Below are 24,948 nucleotides of genomic sequence, written 5' to 3'. Positions count from 1 at the left end.
CATCGAGGACTCAACTCAGCCAAGAAGACTGATTGGCTCAGATCGACCGAGAAGAGTGGCGGATCAGCCAGGAAAAGTAGTGGTTCGGCGTTGGCGAATCGGCTAGTTGGGTCAGTAGGGAAAGATGGTCATTGACCTCCCTTGACTTTAGCACAACTCCACCTACCGAATTGACCTTCTTTGCCCTTGTGGCTGCTCTTCTTATTCTCCGTATCACAAGTCTCCCCTTCAAGTCTAGTCGAAGGAGACGTGAGTCTGACTGATTGGACTAAACCCCTCACAAGGTTGAATTGCATTCCCACTGCAGGGCCAAGGTTGAGTTGGGCCGCTTCATTTGTGATTGGATCATGCCGATCTGCTGTTTTGGGATTACTCAGTCGATTTCACCCGAAGCTGATTGGAAATTGTTTCAATGGAAGCCGATCAGATGTGGTCTTTTTGCAACTGAATGGAAAATTTTCCATTTGAATTGTCGAATGAAGCCGATCGAACTTTCCTATTTCAAATTGGCATGGAACTTGCCCATGGCTTTTACCAATCTAGAGTTTGATTTGGAATTTTCATTGGAAATGCTGAATGCTTAGTGAAGCTGTCATTTGGAATTAATTGCATAACCCTATGATTGGATGAGAAGCTTCTAAATGGAAGATTTATGGTGTTGCTGATAGGTAAGAAATTTCTTAATTGGGGGACTTTTTCACTCGACTACTGAACCAATTGAAGCTGTCAGATTGTGTTAACCAATTGGACTAGTGAAATGCCGATCAGTTTGACCACTAGATCCCAATTGAAGTCGAGTGGATTTTGCCACTTGGGATTTGTGGTTTTACGGATTGCAGCCGCATGGGTGTTTCTGTTTGAAGTTGTCGATCGGCTTTGCTTGAGAATTGTCGATTGGTTAATTTGATATGTTAATTGAAATAGCCTGTCAAGTGGATTTTTTTCCAACTGCTAAGTTAAATTGGAATTTGAAAGTTGTCGATCGGAAGCTTTGTGATTGGAACTTGAGTTTGAAAATGTCAATCGCCGAGTGTTGCCGAGCGAGCGGCTGAGTGGTGCCAAGCAAGCGGCTGAGTTGTGCCGAGGGAGCGGCTGAGTTGTGCCGAGGGAGCGACTGAATCGTGCCGAGGGAGCGGTTAAATCGTGCCGAGCGAGCGGCCGAGTAGTGTCGAGCGAGCGGCTGAATATTGCTGAGCGAGCGGCCGAGTCGTGCCGAGTGAGCAACCGAGTCATGCCGAGTGAGCAGCCAAGGACCAAGAGTCTAGATTTTCTGGGCACGTGAGCAGACACGTGAGTAGGCACGCTTATAACTCAGTCGAACGACACGAGAGTCTGGAGTTGAGCGCGTGAGCAGGCACGCTTATAACTCGATCGAGCGACATTAGTTTGGGGCATAGACACATGAGCAAGCACGCTTATAACTCGACCGAGTGGCACGAGAGTCTGGGACTTGGTCGTGAGAGCAAGCTCTTTTATAACTCGACCAAACGATCCGAGAGTCTAAGGCATGGGCGCATGAGCAAGCACGCTTATAACTCGGCACACGAGAGTCTGGACTTGGTCATGAGAACGTGCTCACTTATAACTCGACCGATTGGCGCAAGAATTTGAGACTTAGCTGTGAGAGCAAGCTCACTAATAACTCAGTCGAACGAACCGAGAGTCTGGGACTTGGGCGTAAAAGCAAGCTCACTTATAACTCGACTGAACAGTCTGAGAGTCTGAGACTTGGGTGCGTGAGCAAGCATGCATATAATTCGGCGAACGACACGAGAGTCTGGGACTTGGTCGTGAGAGCAATCTGAGAGTCTGGGATTTGGTCGTGAAAGCATGCTCACTTATACCTCGGTCGAACGATCCAAGAGTCTAGGACATAGGCGCGTAAGCAAGTACGTTTATTACTCAACCGAGTGGACACAAGAGTCTGGGACTTGATCGTGAGAGCACGCTCACTTATAACTCAGCCGATCAACACGAGAATCTGGGACTTGGTCGTAAGAACAAACTCACTTATAACTCGGTCGAATAGTCCGAGAGTTTGGGACTTGGGCGTGAGAGCAAGCTCACTTATAACTCAGTCAAACGATCCAAGTCTGGAACTTGGTCGTAAGAGCAAACTCACTTATAACTCGGTCGAACGGTCCGAGAGTCTAGGACTTAGTCATGAGAGCACACTCATTTATAACTCGGTCGATCGACACGAAAGTCTGGGACTTGGAGCACTCTCACTTATTACTTGGCCAAATGGTTTGAGAGTCTAGGACTTGGTCATAAGCACGCTAACTTATAACTCGACCAATCGACGCGAGAGTTTGAGACTTGATTGTGAGAGCAAGCTCACTTATAATTTAATCGAACAGTCCAAGAGTGTGGGGCTTGGTCGTGAGAGCAAGCTCACTTATAACTCGGACGAACCTGGGACTTTGTCGTGAAAGCACGCTCACTTATAACTCGGTCGATCGACGCGAGAGTCTAGAACTTGGTCGTGAGAGCAAGCTTACTTATAACTCGTCTGAACGGTCCGAGTTTGTGACTTGGGCGTGAGAGCAACCTCACTTATAACTCGACCGAATGGTTAAGTCTCGGACTTGACCGTAAGAGCACGCTCACTTATAACTCGGTCGAATGGTCCGAGAGTCTAGGACTTGGTCGTGAGAGCACGCTCACTTATAACTCGACTAATCGGTGCGAGAGTTTGGGACTTGGTCATGAGAGCAAGCTCACTTATAACTCAACCGAACGGTCCAAGTCTGTGACTTGGGCATGCGAGCAAGCTTACTTATAACTTGGTCGAACGGTCCGAGAGTCTGGGACTTGGTCGTGAGAGCAAGCTCACTTACAACTCGGTCGAACGATCCGAGAGTCGAACATGGGTGCGTAAACAAACACACTTATAACTCGGTCTATCAACACAAGAGTCTGGAGCTTAGAGCACGCTCACTTATAACTCGGTCGATCGACGCAAGAGTCTGAGACTTGGTCATGAGACCAAGCTCACTTATAACTCGGCCAAACAGTCCAAGAGTCTGGACATGGGCGCGTGAGCAAGCAAGCTTATAACTCGGCCAAGTGGCGCGAGAGTATGGGACTTGGTCGTGAGAGCACACTCACTTATAACTCAACCGATCAATGCGAGAGTCTGGGACTTGGTCAAGATCCATAGTTCTCCAAAACCCGCATTAGCCAGTCATGGACCGGCCTCACTCTTCTTGACATAGTTCCCAAAGACGAATATGATCCTCTGACCCCCGCCCTCAACCGACTGACCCAACCGACCACTTATAGGAGGACACCCGACTTCGTCGCAATTGGGTAGAGTGGGGCGGGTCTCAAACCACTCCAAATCACGACATGAGAATAACTTGTCGTCCCAGGCAAACTGAGTCATAGGCCTCCATAGGGCACGTTGAGACCACTGTTCACCATAACCATGAACTAAATGAATAAGAAAGGTGAGCGCCGCCATCTCACAAGGTAACGAAGTTCAGATAGTCTGAGACTTGAGCGCAAGAGCAAATTCACTTATGAACAGTCCGAGAGTGTGGGACTTGATTGTGAGAGCAAGCCCACTTATAACTCGGCTGAACGGTCCGAGAGTCTAGGACTCGATCATGAGAACACGCTCACTTACAACTCGACCATACGGTCCGAGAGTCTGGACTTGGTCATGAGAGAAAACTCACTTATAATTCGGTCGAACGGTCCGAGAGTCTAAGACTTGGTCATGAGAGCATGCTTACTTATAACTCGGCTGATCAGCGCGAGAGTTTAGTGTTGGTGCAATATCCCTCAGGTCAAGGTTGACCTGGGTAACCAAGCTGAGTCTTGGTTTGGGTTTAGATGTTTGACAATAAGATATTGATTGAAGAAGAGTCAAGTAGGTCAAGGTTGACTGGATACTTGACTGGGAAGTCCTAACTGGGATGTTAGGCAAAATGAAAGACCTAGTGAGTGAAGCTAGGCGGTATGAAAGTCCTGGTGAGTGAAGTCAGGCAGAAGAAAAGTCCTGGTGAGTGAAGCCAGGCAGAAGGAAGTCCTAGTGAGTGAAGCTAGGCAGATGGAAATCCTGGTGAGTGAAGCCAGGTGAAAGTCCTAGTGTAAGTGAGTGAAAGTCCCGTGAGCTAGGCGGTGAAAGTCCTAGTGAGTGAAGCTAGGCGGATGGAAACCCTAGTGAGTGAAGCTAGGTGAAAGTCCCGTGAGTGAAGCCGGGCAGAAAATCCAGATGGATCGAGGATGATCGGACATCCGGTCTCGTGGGAAGTCCAAGTAGGTCGAAGGATTGACGGATACTTGGCATGAAAGAAAAGTCCAGTAGGTCAAAGGGTTGAGACAGAGAAAAGTCAAGTGGGTCAAAGGATTGATCGGACACTTGGTAAGGGAGTCCTAGCGGTCGAGGGTGACTAGATGCTGGCGTGGCATACCAACAGTCGAGGTTGACGGATGTTGGTTCGGGAGGTTTGGGACTTGGTTTGGACAAAATCAAGTCGGATCGATCGATGGATCGATCCACATCGATTGAAATGGTCGGATCGATCCGTGGATCGATTCAGAGGTCCCAATCGATCGATGGATCGATTGGGACGCTGTTTCGATGGCCGGATCGATCCGTGGATCGATCCAGCGCTTTCCGCAGAGCACAGAGGCGCTCTGGATCGATCCAAAGCCTCCCCGATCGATTGGGAATATTCGAATCGATCGGGATCCGACCGTTGGCGTCGTTTATAGCTGCAGGCGTGTGATGGCTGCGGCACCGCTTCTCCGATTCACTCCAGATTACTCGCCAGCTCCTCCACAGCGCTCTCAAAGATCAGATCGCCAGTTCTTGAAGGATCTTGGAAGCTTTCCAAGTCAAGAGGCGGATCAAAGGCAAGAAGAGAAGCTAGGGTTAGGGTTTTCTGTACTCATTGTAAGCTTTGCGCTTGTATTTTGTTTCCCTTTCCTTCTTGTACTGAGAGTCTTGTAGGGCTTCTCCGCCCTCGGTAGTTACCGAAAAGGAGTGTTTTCATAGTGGAGGGTGCGTGCGTGGTGTGGATCCTTGGACTAGTCACCTCTTGTGAGGTGGATACCAAGTAAACCAACCGTGTTAGCGTTGTTGCATTTGTTTCTGTATTTTCCGCTGCATATTCTTGAAGAAACAAGCAACGCCAAGCAACGCCGAGCAACGAGTGAACGCGACGAGCTATTCACCCCCCCCTCTAGCTACTTTTGGTCCTAACAAGTGGTATCAGAGCAAGGCCGCTCTTCACCGGAATCATCGCCGGAAGGGTCAAGCATAACAAGAAAAGCTAGAGGGTGAAGAAGTTGGAGCAAATTCTTCAAGTTCAAGACTTTATCAAGCTCAACTTCAAGATGCAATTCCAAGATGGGCTTGGATTTGACACAAGGGTGGCTCCACCATACACTTCTACGAGTTTCGATTCTTGGAAATCAAGAATCGAAAATTTTCTTATGATGGAGATAGAGCAATGGTTTGCTCTAATGGAAGGCTTCAAGGCTCCAAGAAATTCAAAGGGCAAAGTTCTAAAGAAAAGCAAATGGAGCCCGGAACAAGTCCAAAGGTGCGAGGCAATGACAAAGTGACCAAGCTTTGGTCAATTTATCGCCAAGCACCATTCTTTGCAAAATTGGAGAATTTGAAGATGCAAAGGAACTTTGGAGCAAATTGGCTAAGCTTCATGAAGAGATCCCCTCCACTGTACAAGATAATGAAGAATCCAGAGAGGGTGACTCTTTGGAGCAAGACCAAGAGGAGGACTCCGAGGTTGAGAGATGCTCAACCTCCGAAGAAGAGGAAATCCAAGAAGCTTCATCCTCAAGGGAATGCAACGAAGGGAACAAGGAGGGAGCATACTCCTTGTTTCATATTCAAGATGATGAAGCCTCCACCTCTAGGATTGAGGGGGAGCAATCCTTGGTGACACCGGATCAAGAAGAAGGAGAAGCTTCTACATCCGGGTCAAGAGAAGAAGAGGAGGGAGAAGCTTCTACCTCCACAAGTCAAGAAAAATCAAATGGAGGAGAATCAAGGTCCTATCAAAAGGAAGTTTCTACCTCTGGATCCAAAGAAAAAGATGCCATCCCTATACAAGAAGGTATAAATGGTTCAATTAAAAATAAAAATCATATAATATGTTTTGAGTGTAGGGAAAGTGGGCACTACAAGAGCAAATGCCCTAAATTGGCCAAGAAGAAGGGCCAAGTGGCACAAAAGGGCAAGGAGAAGCCCAAGGAGACCATCCCCGGAACAAAGAAGAGCAAGAAGCACATCGTGTGCTTCTCTTGCAATCTAAAGGGGCATTACCGAAGTCAATGCCCTAAGGGGAAGAAGGTGGTCAAGGCTCATGGAGAAAGCTCTAGTCAAGGGGGAGCCTCTAAGGTAAAAAGGAAGGTAACTTTCATTGAGCCTATTCCCTTGCAAAATGGTAAAAAGCATGCTAAGTCAAATTTTTATCATTTTAATGCGATTTACCATAAGAATAGGAAGCATGAGGGCTTTAAGGAAAAGCATGTGGCCCTACATGCCAAAACTACTATCCCTAAGGCTAGGAATGTAGGTAAAAACCTAGGCGATAACTCTAAGGATGTAAGATACAAGCCTAGAAACAAAAATGCTCATGGATCAAATACTAAGGACTTAGTGAGAGAAAATCAAGTCTTGAGGTCAAGACTTGATAAAATGGAGAAGACCCTAAAACGATGGAAAATATCCTATTAGGGCAAAGTGAGCATAACTTAGGTAGGAAAATCATAAGTCATAAAGGTTCCATCTGTAAAGAAAATAAAATTTTCATGCTCCAGAACTTATCTGCTATCGTGGTTAATTCCAACTAACAGTCATCAAACTTCAAGTGTTTATCTTTGCAATAATGTGACTTCACAAAGTTCTAGAAAGTCGCAAAAAGGTTCAGGAAGATATCCCTAGAGTTGACCTAGAAACTGTGACCAAGGCTTCTAAGAAGCCCAACAAGGTCACTAGGAAGGTATCTAGGGAAGTTATCCCTAGTGAGTACCTAGAGCATCCAAGGAGCACCAATAGGTGTTGGGTTCCTAGGAGCATCTTCTCTACCCCATAGATGGGTTAGAGAGTGTCAACTCCGATTAGAAGGGTAGTTAACCCAACTTTGAGGAAATTGACACTCAAGGAGCATTTTCAAGGTTTTAGTTAACCTTTGAAAATGAAATGGACCTATTGACTACTCCTTGAAAGAGTAAAATGTGCCTAATGGTGGAAGAATTGATTTTAATATTAAATGGCACATATTGGGAAATTCATAAGAACTATCAAGTTGGGATTTTGGTATGTTCTTAGGCAATTTAAGGCAATCCGGGCCTTAAAATTTAAAAGTGCTACTCTTGAGGAAAAATGGAATATGCCAACATTTGAGGACATGTTTACTTTCAATTGGCATACATTAAATCAAGGAAATTAGAAATGCCAATTTAGGTTTTGGCATTCTCTTGAAGCACTTTAGGGCAATCTAGGTTTAAGTTGTAAGTTTAGCTAAGATTTTAAGGATACTTAGATAGCTAATCTAGGTATATTTTATTTATGCTAAATCTTGCCATGATTGTTTGCCCATCATATGCCATGACATCATGTCTAGTTTTTGCATTCATGTTTTATTATGGAAAATCCAAAAATACCATGTCATGACATTCATACATCATGTAGTAATAGGATATTTTCTTTTGAAAAATATTTTCTGTTGATGTATGTCATAACATAATCATGCATTTAGTTTAATTCCTTGTAATTAAGGACGAATGGCATTTAACGACACTTATTAACAAGTGACATCCTGGGTGGATGTCTAATATCTCTAAAATGCCTAGATAGATATGCATGATCCCTAGAATAGGGCAAAACCAAATTTTACATTTCACAAAGACCTCTAAGGTGACTTGTATGTGTTTTAGTGCATATTATATACAAGTGAGATGTTAGGATGATGAACAAAGCTCAAGATGTTGATTTAGTGCATTCCTTTGAGTTTTAAATTCATCAAAACACATAGTTATGTGTTTTCCCATCATTGGGAAAGCTAATGTACAAGTCATGTGCATTAAGCCCAAGGAATGTGATGGGATATTGGTTTTGAAAATGTTTTTAAAATGTTTTTGGAAAACCTTGGTGAAGGCTATCTTTTGATAGTAATCACCATTGAATAGTTAGACACAAACTTGAAGAAAAATACTAAAGTTTTTGCAAGTTTTCAAGTTTGTGTCAATCTTTGAAAATATGATGTATTTTCATAGAAAACTATTTTTCCGTTATAGTAAACGCCCTAAATAATGTCTACACGAAATTTCATAATTTTTGGATTTTTGTAGAATTTTCTAGGGGTTTCTGAAGTTGACTGAAATGGAATTTCAGCAACTATCAGAGCTCCGATCGATACATGGATCGATTGGAGTTCCTGAATGGATCGATTCAAACGGCAATTCCCGCGAGCAGAAGCTCGCTGGATCGATCAGCCGATCGATCCAGGTAGTCTGAATCGATCAGTGGATCGATTCAGAAAGGTTCAATCGATTGGAACCCAACTCCAATCGATCCAAGTTGCTGATTTTGGCTGGGAAGGCTTGATTTCAGCATCTTTGAACCCCTTTGAGTCTAGGTAACCATTCCAAACCCCTTAAATACATTTGTATACATGCAAAGGGTGTTTTCATGTTGAAAACAAGGATGGATTGGTTAACGAAGACTAAGTAGAAGTTTAGGTTGAGGTTGTTTCAAATTTTGAATATTTGAACCTCAAAACTTCTAAATTTGGGTTTCCTAATGTTTTAGGGATTCCAAGTCATTGTTGGTGCAATGACAGAAGTTACCACCATGTCTTTAGGGGGAGGGACTCTTTAAAGACATGAAAATTATTTTTCATGAACCTTGGAAGGTGGTTAACCTTCTGTTGTGAACTTGCTCAAGGTTGAGCATTTAAACTTGAAATGGGGAGAAATGGGGAGTGGATATCCTCATTATTTCAAGTGGGAACTCAAGTGGTTAGATAATGCTCAAGGTTGGGTATTTGTCTACATTGAGGGAGAAGTTAAGGATAAATGAAGGGTATGGGACCTTCTTTATCGTGTTGATCACAACGAGTGATGTTGTGAACAACGATGAGCAACTCTTCAGGGGGAGAGTCTTCAACAAATGGATTTGTTGAAGTGTGCCCAATGGAGCATAGGTTGATGTGTGTCCAACGATGGGTTGATGTGTGCCAGAGGGAGAATGTATGGTTAAGTTTAGGCTTTTATTACCTATGGGAAGGTCGTAGGGGGAGAATGAAAGGACTCGTGAAAGGGAGTAAGTTAGGCTTTCATTACCTAGAGGAGTTTGCCCTCTTAGGGAGAGAATGAAGAGCTTAATTTATGCTTCATTACCTAGTGGCATGAAGAAGGAGGCTATGGGATTAGCTTAACTTACATATGGGATTGTAAGTGTTATTGTGGTATTGTCGAAACATCAAGGGGAGATTGTTGGTGCATATCCTCGGTCAAGGTTGACTGGTAACCAGTGAGTCTTGGTTTGGGTTTAGATGTTTGGATAACAAGATATTGATCAAGAAGAGTCGAATAGGTCGAGGTTGGATACTTGGTCGGAAGTCCTAGCGGGATGTTAGGCGAAATGAAGACCAGTGAGTGAAGCTGGCGGTATGAAAGTCACGTGAGTGAAGCTAGGCGGAAGAAAAGTCCCGTGAGTGAAGCCGGGCAAGGAAGTCTAGTGAGTGAAGCTGGGCGGATGGAAATCTGGTGAGTGAAGCCGGTGAAAGTCCTAGTGAGTAGGCAGGTGAAAGTCCCGTGAGTGAAGCCGGTGAAAGTCCTAGTGGTGAAGCTAGGCGGATGGAAAACCCTAGTGATGAAGCTAGGTGAAAGTCTGGTGAGTGAAGCCACAAGGAAAATCCAGATGGATCGAGGATGATCGGACATCCGGGGTTGGGGTCCAGTAGGTGAAGGATTGTTGGATACTTGGCGTGAAGAAAAGTCCAAGTAGGTCGAAGGGATTGACCGGATACTTAGGAGAAAAGTCCAGTGGGTCAAAGGATTGACCGAACACTTGGTAAGGGAGTTCTAGCAGGTCAGAGTGACTAGATGCTAGGCATGACGTACCAACAGTCGAGGTTGACCGGATGTTGGTTTGGGAGGTTTGGGACTTGGTTTTCGGCAAAAAAGTCGCGTCGTCGATCGATCGATCGATCCGTCTGAATGGTCGGATCGATCCGTGGATCGATCGAGGTCCCAATCGATCGTGGATCGATTGGGACGCCGCTGCTTAGGCCGGATCGATCCGTGGATCGATCCAGCGCTTTCGAGCGAGGCGCTGGATCGATCCGTGGATCGATCCAAAGCCTCCCGATCGATCGGGAATATTCGAATCGATCGGGACGTTGGCGTCGTTTATAGCTGCGGCATGTGATGGCTGCGGCACCGCTTCTCCGATTCACTCCAGATTACTCGCCAGCTCTCAGATCATCATCGCCGATTCTTGAAGGATCTTGGAAGCTTTCAAGTCGAGGCGGATCAAAGGCAAGAAGAGAAGCTAGGGTTAGGGTTTCTGTACTCATTGTAAGCTTTACGCTTGTATTTTGTTTCCTTTCTTCTTGTACTGAGAGTCTTGTAGGGCTTCTCCGCCCTCGGTAGTTACCGAAAAGGAGTGTTTTCATAGTGGAGGGTGCGTGCGTGGTGTGGATCCTTGGACTAGTCACCTCTTGTGAGGTGGATACCAAGTAAACCAACCGTGTTAGCGTTGTTGCATTTGTTTCTGTATTTTCCGCTGCATATTCTTGAAGAAACAAGCAACGCCAAGCAACGCCAAGCAACGAGTGAACGCGACGAGCTATTCACCCTCTAGCTACTTTTGGTCCTAACATTTAGGACTTAGTCGTGATAGAAAGCTCACTTATAACTCGGTCGAACGGTCCGAGAGTCTAGGATGACTGAGTTGGAGTTACCAATTTAACGATCGATTGGAGTTGACGATTGAGGAATACCGGCCAAGTGGCCCTTTAGAATACTTATAGACTATATAAATTGGACTCTATCTTGAATTTGCCAAGTCTTTGCCGATCGGACGTTCCTTTCATTCGCATTTGAGTGAGTGACCATTTAATACTGCCAAGCAGCTTTGGCCCTAGAATTTGATTGGCATAATTGTGAATGAATGGAAGCCGATCGGATTTTGGTTCTTGAGTTCGTCCATTGCGGCCAATTGGATTTGCCGAACGATTCAAAACCTTCAAATGGTTTTTTTTATATTAAAGTTGCCAAATTAAAGCTATTGGATGATAATTTTTCTTTTAGAGCCATTGTCTGATGCATGCGATCCAAATGGTGTTTGTCGATCGGATTTGGAGACCACGCTGATTGAATTTGTCACTCATAATTTAATTGTCGATCAGTTACTATTGATTGGATTTGCCGAATGGAATTCATCAATTGGATTTGGCAATCAATTGCCGAGTGAAGTTGACCGGTGTTAAATATTTGGTCCTTTGATTTGCCGATCGGACGCCAACCTGGAAAGTGTCGAATGGAATGAATCTTTTGCCTCATTCAAATTTAATTGCAGCCAACCAAATTTTGCATGTGATTGGAATTGGGCCACTTGGCTGTTGTCTATTATGACTTTGCCGATTCTGGACTCTCGCGCCGCTTGGCCAAGTTATAAGCTTGCTTGCTCATGCGCCCATGTCCAGACTCTCGGACTGTTCGGCCAAGTTATAAGTGAGCTTGCTCTCATGATCAAGTCTCAGACTCTTGCGTCGATAGGCCGATTTTGGACTCTCGTGCCAAATATGATCCTGTCTGAAAGTGGGGAAGATGACGTGCTAGGTAGGTAGCTCTGGTGTTGACTATGTAAAGACTCCAAGCTAGAAAAGATGACTTCGAACAGTCCTGTGTGTCCAAAGGAGCATTTGCAACTAGACCAGGGAGGGAATCCCCGGCGCAGGCACTCCGATGCTCAATTCAATGATCCGGTTAAAGGCGAGAAGCTATGAGTATGTAAAGTTGGGTAGCATCGCATACCTACGCCTGTAGATGGAAACCCCCTTTTATAGTATTACTTTTGTCTGTGCATGAATCTCAAAGTGTTTTGAAAAAAGTGCAGACCATAAAGATGCTCTACCACCTTTCCCAAAATGGACTCGCAATCCCTGCGTTTGGCAGGGTGGAAGCTTCTAATATACTGCTTGCATATAGAATATTCTGTCAACCGTAGAAGAAAACGCCAAAAAGGAGTGTTGAGTCGATGAACCATTGATAGGACGACTAAGTCCCCTCCATCGTCCAATTGGACCTTGCTTTCGGAGGGAGTCACCTCTGATAAAGGATGTAGACCACCTTGAGGATTCGGCTCGGTCAGGAAAACTGATCTACTCGGATCAGCCAGGAAGAGTGGTAGATCGGTCAGAGTGGCGGATTGGCGAGGAAGAGTGGCGAATCGACCAAAAAGATTGGCGGATTAGGCAGGAAGAGTGACGGATCGGCCAAAGTAACGAATCAGCCTGCAAAAGTAGCGGTTTGGCCTTGGAGGATTGGTTAGTCGGGTTAGTCAGGAAAAATGGTTATTGACCTCCCTTAGCTTTAGCACAACTCAACCTGCCAATTTGACCTTCTTTGCCCTCATGGCCGCTCTTCCTATTCTCCGTATCAGTTATCAAGATTCTTAAGCTAACATATAGCTCCCCTTATACTCCTCTTAGTGTAAGAGGAATTGGAGTGCATTTGAAAGGTAAGTTGAACAGTGACCTTAACAAACTCAAATTGTTTATATCTTGAATATTTTTTGTTGCACATAAATTGTCAATCATTAAACGAATATTTGTTCATACAAAGAAAAAGAATAGACTAGTAAAGAAGATAAAGAAAAATCTATGTCCAATTTAATGCAAATCATTGCTTGAAACCTTGTATTGTGTCAAGCAACACAGTCAAAACGTATAATTCCAATAAATTATCAAAACTCAATATATATATAAAAAACAAGGGCAGCCCAGTGCACGAAACTCCCGTCATGCAGGGTCCCGGGGAAGGATCCATTGTACGCAGTCTTACCCTGCTTTTTGCAAGAGGTTGTTTCCGGGATTCGAACCTGTGACCTTTTGGTCACATGGCAACAGCTTTACCGTTGCGCCAAGGCTCCCCTTCTAAATTACCAAAACTCAATACTAATCAATAATCTATCATTCAGCATGTCAATCATGTTGTGTTGTTGCCTTAGTTATGTCAATGAGTATCATGTCATACTGTCATACATCGCCCCTTGGAATGCTACAAAACACTTCAATATAAATTGTATTGTGTTAGCCTGTACCATTTCAGATGGGGCACATTCCAAAGCTACGTATATAGTTGTGTTCTCTTCTATTTTTCACCTCATTCCTGCTCCCATCAATTCTGATCTGGCACCATACGTCAAAACATCGGAACGATACCAACACAACATCATGATACCAACACAACATCGTTTCAATCAAAATTTGAAACTTCGCCACAGAATTTTGAAGTTTAATGCAAAAAATAAAGAATCAATGAATGGGAAAGAAATCCCTTACCGTGAAAAGTGTTTTTAAGAATAGATAAATGGAGATTTAAAAGAGCAAGTAGTCCTGAGGCTTCACAAGAGATATAGTTGCAAATGCATTATGAGCTAATGAGCTTTCTAAGACAAAGGGGAGCTTTAGGCTAGTTGGTCCCTCAACAAGATCGATGAAGAAGTCATTGATTTAAAGGGGTACTGTCTAGAGAGTGTCGATGATGAGAATTTGATTAGGATTTCTTCTTTTATAATTTTTCTCCTACTAAAGAGGACTAGACTTAATTGTTATACTCTTACTTGATTGTTGTATGACACTAATTATTCATGTTTTGATATTTTAGCATGAGACGTTGATTATTATGAAATATTGTTATTTTTTGCAAAGTGCTTATATGAAATGAATTTTTGATTTTGTTATATTTTATACCTTTTTAAGTTTTCTTCATTACAACCTAAAATATAATGTATTTTATTGTCATTATGTGTTTACTTATCAATTATGTTACTTTTATGGTAACATTATAGTGGAAACCATATTTTAAACATTGCATAAATTGATTTTGAAATCAAACCCATGAAACATTTGGGATGGAAATTATAAAATAGAATGTATAGCACGAAGAAATGATCAAGGTGTGTTTTAATAAGATAATAAGAGTAGAGCACGTTTCAATATAAAAGAAAATAAAAAAACATGTAAAAACAAGAAAGAAGACAATCAATGTAACACAAGAAAGTGAAGATCATAAACAAACAAATAATATACAGTAGGCAGCACAGAGAAGAAAAGCATACCCTTGCAAATAAGTCCTGCCTCATCCAAGGAACTAAATACTTCCATGGCCAGATATCCAGTGTACTAACACCATGAGATTTTGGGCGTATCCGTCTAGACATTTGGGTTGCTGAAGTTAAATTTGGATGCACAAGAAATCTAGCTGCAACTTCGACAGAGAATTCATATGTGCTGAACACACGGTCAATCGGATCCCTTAAAATTGTTACAACTGACGTTTTATGCTTTGGTAATTTGGATAGCAAGCTATAGTCATCATGGGCAACCATCAATCTGCAATTTGGTTTGCTAGACCACCAAATTCAACTTATAAATGTCAAGTATCACCTAAGAGTAATAATATAAATCTGTTTTTTTTATTTATTTATACAAAGGTCCAGTGCTACTCCAGTGATTACTGATGTTCTCAGACAATTAGTTAACACAGAAAACTTATGTATTAGCAAAAGAACAGCGTGCAACTAAGCCATATTATTATTCTAATGCTATCAATACTTGGTAAAGCATAAGAGAACTTGGTAAGACATTAGATAAAGAGACAACGAGGATTTAAGCAAAATTTTGAACCAAGGATACGGTTTCCCTTGTCCTAGGTGATAGCTTCTAGAATACTGAATAACTCTAAAGAAACATCAAAATAAACAGAAAATCTAATTGTAAAATAAAGAATTCATCTTACACTTGTTACACAGTTTTTCCTCTTTTTTTCATTGCATCAAATTTAATAAAAAACAATATAACAGTTAATGCAGCACTAACATGGTGACAAACACTTTGCTTGGCCTACCATCCCATTACTGGCTAACTTTGCTTTGAGAACGTTGAAAAAGGAAAACAAATATATAAATTAATGAATTAAATTTTAGTATAAATTAATTCAGGAGAAACTTGTAACAGCAATAACTTTTACACAAGCTGGATTAATTTTTCTGCCTAGTTTTTATGCAGTTTCATTTCTCCTTTGGCCAAAGAAGTAAGACTTGTACCAATTCTAAATCAAACTATAAGGCTCACTGATTAAACATAGGACAGCTAGTTGCATACAGTGGCAAAAGCATCATAATAACATTTTTACTGCAGACTTCAAGTCACGGATATAGAATAAAATATAAACATGATATAGCCAATGAAACCCAGAAATCACCTTGGATTGAGTCGTAATTTGTCATAGGAACGTGGACACTCCTGAGGACTCGTGTAAAGCTTTCTCAAAAGGCTGTCAGTAATTGATTTCATTACCAGCAAACCAACTCAGCTGAAGAAAGATATGATCTGACTTGATACACATCAAGAACAAAAATACTCACCATTGGAAGTATGTTCGGCCCCCAGTTCTTGGAACATGCAGGAAAAACAATAAATCCTCTAGTATCAGCTCATTTGTATGGGCTTTTGTTTCAATGGAAGAATCAACCCAGTTTCTCATGATACTTTCACAGTGTAAATAACCATCGCCACTAGAAGACACCGTTAATATGGTTGATGCTGCCACAAGTGAGTATTACAAATCAGTTGTCAGTGCAGAGGCCCATCACAGCTTATCAGACAAAAAGTCAAAACTCTTGTGGTTTAAAATAAAATATCTGTGCAAGCAATATCAAATATGATAATTTGTATGCTATTGTCCATGATAAATTAATTGAACCATGAATAAAAGTTTGCAACGTGTGTAATAAGCCCTTTCTAGAGTATATAAAAGACACTTAAAAAGAAAAGGGGGTAAAGTCTTAGTTATAAAACCCAGACCAAACAGTCAGCTGGACAGGACAAAACTGGAACCAGATAACTCTTTGGCTTGGATTAGTCGACAATTCAAATGTAAAAAAAAAAAAACAAAAATTGATTTGAACGGCCAGTTTTCACAAACCCATAAGACCAGGCCAGTTTTGGAAAACTGTGTCAATTTTGTCATTTGAAAAGTAAAAAATGTTCACTGACGATTTCCCATAATTAAATTTGTAGTAGAAACATAATTATTTTCCATAATTTAAGTGACCCCAATGATCAGTACACCTATAAAAACCATAGCATCCTCTTTAAAATATGATTGTAAATTGGTTGTTCTATTTTTTATATCAATACTTATTCCTCGCTTGCCAGTAAATTAAATTTTATTACATTAGTTTATATATAATTATAATTTTTCATAAGTAGATTTTGGGTTTTGGATAAAACTCAATTAAATATAGATGAGGATATAATGGGGTATCGAGCCCAATAACATAGGAAGATCCATATACCGACACTATTTAGTGGGATAAAGGCTTGGTTGTTGTTGTTGTTGAGGATTTTGAAAGATTTTTATGTAAATGGATGTGATAAATATGCAACTAGACCAATTAATTGGGCATCTGACCAATTAGCTAGTCAAGATCTACCAATGAACAGATGGCCCACATAATCTCTGGTTGGATTTCCAATTCACTTGTTATAACTATGAAGAGAGGAATGGAACAACCATATCTCTAGATGATCTCCTTAAAAAGGGAAAAGTTCTACCAAAACTAAAGAAATAAATCTGATTAAATTTGCACATGGAACTCATTCAAAGAATCCAAATATAGATCAAGTGTACACATTTAGTTTCTAGCAACATCCAGAATAATTTGCAAAAACTAGAATACTAAAAAAAAAACATTTATTGTCCATTCAACTTCAGGAAACACAACAATGAAGAGGAGAAAGCAGAACGAATATGCTAGTCAAACTAATCTATTGCTTGACAAATAGACAATACATAAGAGTATATCAATGTTGTATGGTAAAAGCAACTTGAGTCTATAAATCATGTACAAAGTAATAAGCGATCATACCTAAATAAATAAAGATCAATAAATCACATATGAATATTTGTGACATTCCTTTACATCTTGGTGTCATGATGCCTGCAGAAGAATATGAATCAATGAAGCAACAACGAATATCCAAACAAGGATGATAAGACATACTAGAAAGAACAGAAACCACAGTTAGCCATATCCATCAAAGCTTTTTGCATTAAATAGAAAAGATATTGAGCATAATCACTTATTATTTCAATATCATATATCAGATAAGAAGTATTTGATCGGCATTCGGCAGATACTCTTTCAGACTTGGATTTAGATTCACAATTGGTGGTTGATTTGAACAGGTGGTTAGACAAATGGAAAACCAAAGAGATCTTCAACTAATTCACAGCAAAGTTGAGTTAACCATTTGTGCACGTCAACTGGTTATTAATGACACATAAATTGCCACATGCAGTTCTCTAAAATCCAAAAGCTCATGCAATGAGAAAATTTTGAAGGCATGAAGAAAAGGGATACTGTTTGCAAGATGCACAGTGCAAATAAAGGAAAAAACTAAACAAATCTTCTAAATAACAAAAAAACATTTGAATTAATCATTTTGGGGGAAGCACAAACTTTATTAAGCATGGCTGGTACAAGCTCAAAATTTTAATCTCCGTACCAAAGCAATTAAACATTGTGGTCAATTGATCTTGTGACTCTTGCACTGTAATCAAGGAAAAATTATCATATTGTAACTTGTAACTTGTAACTTTAAACATTAATGTAGCACAGCTTTTAGAATTTTTTCAAATCTAACACATTTTTTTTTCATTTTTTGTTTTTCAAATCTAGCATAACATCCACAAGACATATTAAGAACTAGCACCCATTAATTTTCCATCCATCTGGTATTAAAATGCTAATATGGCATCATGCCAACTCAGCAAAATACTAAAGTGCATGTTAGCATAAATCTATGATTTAATGGCAGCAATCATCTTTTTGGTTGATGATCAACTGCCGACGTGCAACAGCATCATCATCTTTCTTGCTGCACCAACTGTCATCATTAATCCATTCTGGCATCCATGTCAGCATTTACTGAGTTGGCATGATGTCATGTAAATACCACATCAATGTTTTAACAGCAGATATATAAAAAGTTAGCAAATGCTAGATTCTAGCATAAATTGTAGCCATTTATGTTAGAATTGAGAAAAAGGATGTAAGATATGCTAGATTTGGGGAAACAACTATAGGTTGTGTGCGGTATATATGGAATTTCTATCCTATTTAATTTTTTTTATTGTAATTAGATTTTGAATTTGGCTACTAATTGAACTGAATTGAATCTATAATTTAGCTTTTGGAGATTGGTTTGATGTCAAATTAGATTTAGTTGGACGCATTGGTAGGTGTAGTGTTTAGGGTCAAGCAAGCATAAACTAAGCTCGATTTGGACATATTTTAATTAGTTTAGGGCTAAACAAAGTTTATGCTGGGATAAACCAACTGAGTCATGTTTGTTGGGTCAATGAAGTTTTTGGGACACTTTTTACTCTCACACATGTTACCATTCCTAAGCATTCTCCCTTCGTCCCCTCATTTGTAACACCATCGTATTGAGTCCCTCTCCAAGCGATCCATGTGAGGGCACAAGACGCCAGCCAAAGCTTTGCGAAAGGCAAAGCTTTTATAGTATTGGATCTTTATCGACAATCTGTCGGAGGGATAAGGATTTCTTATCTGTCTAGATGGTTTGAGCTAATTATCTCAAGTTGTCAGCCTAGCTGAGTAGGTTGATCGCCAACTTCGTCTCGAGCTACCCAGTTCGAGTGGGAGTGGGAATTTGTAGAGTCAAGTAGGCGAGTGCTCTGAGTGCCGAGTAGATGAAGTTGATGTCGAAGGCTCGAGATGGACGCCAAACAAACCCGGAACCTGAGTCCGAGTTGCATGAGGAGCGTCGCCCGAGGAACAAAGACATTGAGTTCTGCAGCAAATCAATCTCCTTAAAACATATTCATCCCCTCCAACGGTGCTACAAGGTCACGCTTAGACATCTATTTCCCAAGATAAAACGGCAAGACCATGAACACAATCTAACATAGGTTGTCGTGGAGAACTGAGCGTATAGCTAAACACTATCATGAGTGTCTACCGAACAAAGAATTGCAACAAAGAAGAAATGAGGAAATCTAATGGAATTCTCTTTTTCTTTTCCTTGGATTTGAATTATTCACAAAATTCTTTCTATCTTTATTTCTCTTATTCTCCATTGCTTGTTCTATACAAGCTTATTTATAAGAAGCTCCCAACTATGACCAAGCAACTTTCAAACATGCATCACGGCAAATGGCATGTGTGCAAGGCATGTGTAGAAGCAAATACATGTGGCATGCAAAGCATGTGTCATGCAAAACAAAGCAAATGCATGTGACACGTGGAGTCGTGTATTCATAAGGAAATTATGACAAACATTGGCTAATTCTTGTGCACACACGGTGCCTCGACCGCTGTCTGCTGCGTACAGTCGTGTTCACACAAGAATCCTTTGGGCTAGTGCAATCTGAGCCCTGGATTCGCAACCCCCTCCTACAATTTATACCAGTCATAATGCCACAACTTCCGATGTGGGGACTAATAACCCACCAGTCATGTTTTCATTCACATTTTTCCAACAACCCCCTAAATGAATAGAAAAAATAAGGTATGTGATAGCATTCGACAATTGAGACATGTATTGGATAAGGTAGATGTTACCCTTTAAACCTTCCCTTGTGAAAATCTATTTGCTCACTAGCTAATTAGTAGACATGATGTCTCTGAACTATTTTATCGTTTGTGTAAGCATGGACAAATCCCACCCAAAATTCTCCCTTATATAGCTCAGGTCTCATGAGTATGTTCGTTTTTTACCATGAACACGTCTAGTTATGTGAGAAGCACTAAGAATTGTGTCTCTAATTCTCTTCAAAGTGATCCCACTTTTTTCTGATATAGATGATCTCTTAAGAGTATTTGTTATTACTCCACTGCGATCATCAAAAGCAAGAATGCTTACCCTTATCTGGTCACTGATTGATCAGATCATTCTCCCACAGTGATTATCATTCAGTGCAGTTAAGTTGTCTATTTGAACATAATTCTTGAGATCTCCAATCAGCATAGGTTGGGCTTCCTTTGCACTTACAGTCAGCATCGACACTTACATCAAGCTCATTTCTTGCAATGAGCTAGCAACTAACTCTCTATTTAACCCTTTGGTTGACGGATCCGCTAGGTTATCCTTTGACTATACATAGTCAATGGTGATAACTCCTATTGAGAGTAGTTGTCTAATGATATTATGTCTACGACGTATATGTCGACTTACCATTGTACAGATGGCTCTGTGTCCAACCAATTGCCGATTAACTATTGCAATGTATGTAAATTGTCGGCATAGGTTTTGGCTATCCGGAACATCTTCTAAGAATTGCTAGGTTTCAGTCTCTTCTCCACATTTGTCAAGAGGTACAAAACTTTATAGTGGATCTAGTTATTACGGTTTACTCAGAAGATTTCCAAGAAATAGCTGCACTTCCCAAAATGAATACATATCCATTAGTGGAGTTAGAATCTTTCATGTCCGATATCTCATGTAGTGCAATAAATAATTACGAGTATAGTGTAAGTACCTCAATACTTTTGATATCCCTTTCCAGTGCTCAACACCGGGATTACTCGTGTATCTACTCAGCTTGTTTACTGCGTAGACTAAGTCTGATCATGTACAAGTCATTAAGTACATCAAACTTCCAATCACCTTATAGTACTATATCTGAGAGATACTCTCATCTTGATTTTTCAATAAATGTTGACTCATATCTATCGGAGTTCATGCTAACGCAGTATCACCCTATTAAATTTATCAATAACTTTGTTCACATAATGAGACTAACTAAGAACAAGTCCTTTTGTTATTCTAAGAATTTTAATTCCTAGAATCACATCAGCTAGACTTATGCCTTTCATGTCAAATCTTGAGTTCAACGTAGTTTTTGTGGATTTAATTATCTTATCATTACTCTCAATGATAAGTATATCATCTACATAATGACATAACATGACATAATCATTTTATGTGTCTTTTATGTAGATACATTTATCACATTCATTGATTTTAAATTCACTTTCCTTAATGGCATTATTAAATTTTTCATGGCATTATTTCGGAGCTTGTTTCAAATTGTATAATGACTTTATTAATCTACAAACTTTGTTTTTCTGCCCTAGCCCAAAAACCCTACAGGTTACTCCATATAGATTTCCTCTTCTAAATCTCAATTTAGAAAAGTGGTCTTTACATCCATTTGATATGTTTTCAACTTCCATAGACTGGTAATAGCTAACAATACTCTGATGAAAGTTATTCTCGATACTGGAGAATACGTATCAAAGTAATCAAGGTATTATTGTTGTCGGTAACCTTTAATTTCCAATCTACCTTATAATTATCAATCGTGTCATCTGATTTAATTTTCTTCTTAAATATCCACCTGCAATCGAGTGGTTTATTTTTTTGGAGAAAGAGCCACAAGTTCTAAGTGTGGTTGTGAAAGATAAAGTCAATTTAAGATGCAATTGCCTTTTTTCATTGAGATCTCTTAGAACAGCTTACTGCTTCTGAATAACTTAAAGGATTACTTTCCAACATGAAAGTGATAAAATCCGTTCCAAAGAATTTTTCTACCCGAGCTCTTTTGCTTCATTTAAGCTCAACCTCAACAAGTTCATCAGCTTCTTCTTTTTCTTATGGTTCTAATGCCCATTTGGAAGAACTCGCTTTCTCTCGAATCTTATACGAAAACACATGTTCGAAAAACGAGACATTTCTCAATTAAATAATCGAGTTCTTGTGTATCTCTAGTATTTGAGATTCAAACACAAGAAACCTATAGGTACTGCTATTATGAGCATATCTAAGAAATATACAATCAATAGTCTTTGATCCTATCTTAATGCTCTTCGGATCATGAACCAACACTTTACCAAGACACCCCCGCACTCGCAAGTATTTGTAGGATGATTGTCTTTCAATCCACAACTTAGAAGGGCTCTTTTTTATTTCTTTCGAGACACCTTATTTAAAAGGTGAGATTCAAACACAAAGAACCAGTATGCACTATTATTATGAGCATATCTAAGAAATGTGCAATTAACAATCTTTGATTCTATCTTAATCCTCTTCGGATCAGGAACCTACACTTTGGCAAGGCGCTCCCACACTCACAAATATTTATAGGATGGTTGTGTTCTAGCCTACAACTCATAAAGGGTCTTTTCTATTTTCTTTTGGGGCACCTTATTTAAAAGGTAATTAGCTGTTAGCATAACTTCCCTCCACATTTACTCTGAAAATATCATTTTGCTAAGGAGAATAGGAGGTTGTTGTTTCCTATCTAATCCCGTGCTCAACACATAACTCAACGAATGGTGATACATATTCACCATCTAGATCATTTCAAACCACTTTAATTTTCTTATTAAGTTGGTTGTCAACCTTATTCTTATAGAGAATAAATTTCTCCATATCTTCATCCTTATTTTAGAGAAGATACACAATCATATTTTGTGTGATCATCTATAAAACTGATAAAGTACTTATTTCCATCACGTGTTAGTATACTTTTAAGGTTGTACACATCGATATGAATTAGGCCGAATTGTTCAATATTTCTTTCAAAATGTCAAAAGGATGACCTAGTTATTTTTGCTTCAACACAAGTCTCACACTTGTGTTTTGGATCACAGTAGAATGTAAGTATGTTTTGCATGTTAACTAATCTACACAAAACATCATAGTTAACATGTCCTAGTCTAATATGCCACAATCCGAAAAACTCAAGCAAATACATAGAAGAGCTTTCGGCTTTATTCATCTTAAGTCAAATGGTAATTACATTAAGCTTAAACAACCCATCATTTATATAGTCTCTTCCTATAAACATTCCATGTTTGGACCCTGTTTGACTCAAACACAATCCGGAACTCATGCTTACTAAGAAGCGATCTGGATACTAGATTCTTTTGAATCTCTGGAACATACAGCGCCTTGTTCAAAGTCAGCTCCTTGCCCGATGTTATCTTTAGCACCACTTTCCCTTGACCCATTATGTTTCAGTTTGCTAAAATTCCCCATGAATAGTTTGTCCCCATCTTTAACTTCTTCAAAGATGTGGAGCAGCTTCTTGTTGCAGTAGACATGTCTAGTGACACCGGTATCGATTCACCATTGCCGTGAGTTGAAACCTATTAGGTTCACTTCGGAGACCATGCCACAGAGGTCAATGTCTAGTTCCTCATTCAAGTTAGCCTCCTACTTCTTTCACTTTTTGCACTCCGAAGCTTTATGACCGACTAGATCATAGTTGTAACACTTCCCAGAGAATTTTTTTCTTGAAAATGACTCCTCTAGTTGTCATCTTAAAAGATTTGAGGTTCTTCCATTTCGAGTTTTGACCGTGCTTAACTACGTTGGCTTTCGTAGTAGCCTGAGAGAACAGTTTCTTCTCTGAACTCTTGTTGTCTTTCTCAATGCGAAGTCTAACAACGAGTTCTTCCGCATTCATCTCCTTTCATTTATGCTTTAGGTCATTCTTGTATCCTTTCTAGCCGAAAGACAACTTCTTAATGATCACTACCACCTGGAAGATTTCACTCAACATCATGCCTTCTGAGAGTGTTTCCTGTAAGATTTCCAAATGCTCCTGGACTTGACCGATCACCCTTTGGAGTCAACCATCTTACAGTCTGAAAAGCGGCCAACAATGAACTTTTTTGCCTTAGCATCCTCCGATTTGTATTTCTTATCCAAGGACTCCCACAACTCCTTCACCTTTTTCTTCTCACTGTACACAATGTACAGTGAATCGACAAGGCAATTAAGGATGTACTTTCAACATAGGAACTCGGATTGATTCTATTTGTCCACTACAGTGATAGTTTTCAGATCACTTACACCCTCAGCAAACTGAGGTTCCCCGGTCAATATCAGTGTATTCAATAGCGGCGAATAGCGCGCTACGACCAGCGAACGCTGCAGAGCGTTCGCTGAATCGCGATTGTCCCGAATAGCCCACGCTATTCGGGACAAAAGCGTCGATAGCGCACATAGCGTGCGCTATCATGCCCTAGCGCCCCATAGCGGGCGCTAAAATTACAAATTACTTACCAATAGCTAGGGCAAAGGTGAGTCGAATCGTGACTGTGGCAGAGGCGAAGGTAGGGCAGACTGCAGAGGCGACAGGCGGCGATCGGCGAGCAGCGAGCGGTGACCTGTGAGTGGTGGCGAGGGACAGCGATTGGAGATTTGGAGGTAAGCTTTTCTCCTTCCTTTCGTTTTCTTCGTTTAGGTTTTCCTTCTCGTTTTTTTTTTCTCGAAGGAGCAAAAACGATTTCGCGATTTCCAGAAGTTGGGCATTTGGATCGATCCAGCGATCGATCCAGGGTCGAACAGAAAGGATCTGGATCGATCCAGCGACCGATCCAGATCCTTTCTGTTCGAACAGTGGATCGGTCGCTGGATCGATCCAGACCCTGGATCGGTCGCTGGATCGATCCAGATCCTTCCAGGGTCGAACAGAAAGGATCTGGATCGATCCAGCGACCGATCCAGATCCTTTCTGTTCGAACAGAAAGGATCTGGATCGGTCGCTGGATCGATCCAGACCCTGGATCGATCGCTGGATCGATCCAGATCCTTTCTGTTCGACCCTGGATCGATCGCTGGATCGATCCAATTCCTTGGATCAATGCAATGATCGATCCAGATGCCCTGGATTGATTTTTTTTTTTTTTTG

At 40.7% G+C, this 24,948-nt stretch overlaps 1 protein-coding gene across 3 annotated transcripts in view; it reads right to left on the bottom strand.

The window, feature by feature from the left end:
• Positions 1–24,948, bottom strand: part of LOC122002810 (protein-tyrosine sulfotransferase-like) — a 38,830-nt gene that overhangs the window by 9,494 nt on the left and 4,388 nt on the right. For 2 of the 3 annotated variants that reach the window (XM_042558148.1, XM_042558147.1), the window contains exons 2-5: positions 17,147–17,218; positions 15,641–15,818; positions 15,478–15,549; positions 14,333–14,621 (exon numbers count right to left, since the gene is read on the bottom strand). In XM_042558148.1, coding sequence (XP_042414082.1) covers positions 14,333–14,621; positions 15,478–15,549; positions 15,641–15,818; positions 17,147–17,213 — 606 coding nt within the window. In that variant the 5' untranslated portion in view covers positions 17,214–17,218. The remainder of the gene's footprint in view (positions 1–14,332; positions 14,622–15,477; positions 15,550–15,640; positions 15,819–17,146; positions 17,219–24,948) is intronic. The other variant, XM_042558149.1, reaches the window with a different exon arrangement.

Source organism: Zingiber officinale, chromosome 7A (assembly GCF_018446385.1).
Source record: "Zingiber officinale cultivar Zhangliang chromosome 7A, Zo_v1.1, whole genome shotgun sequence".
Classification (NCBI taxonomy): Eukaryota; Viridiplantae; Streptophyta; class Magnoliopsida; order Zingiberales; family Zingiberaceae; genus Zingiber; species Zingiber officinale.
This window is presented reverse-complemented; position numbering and strand designations above follow the sequence as displayed.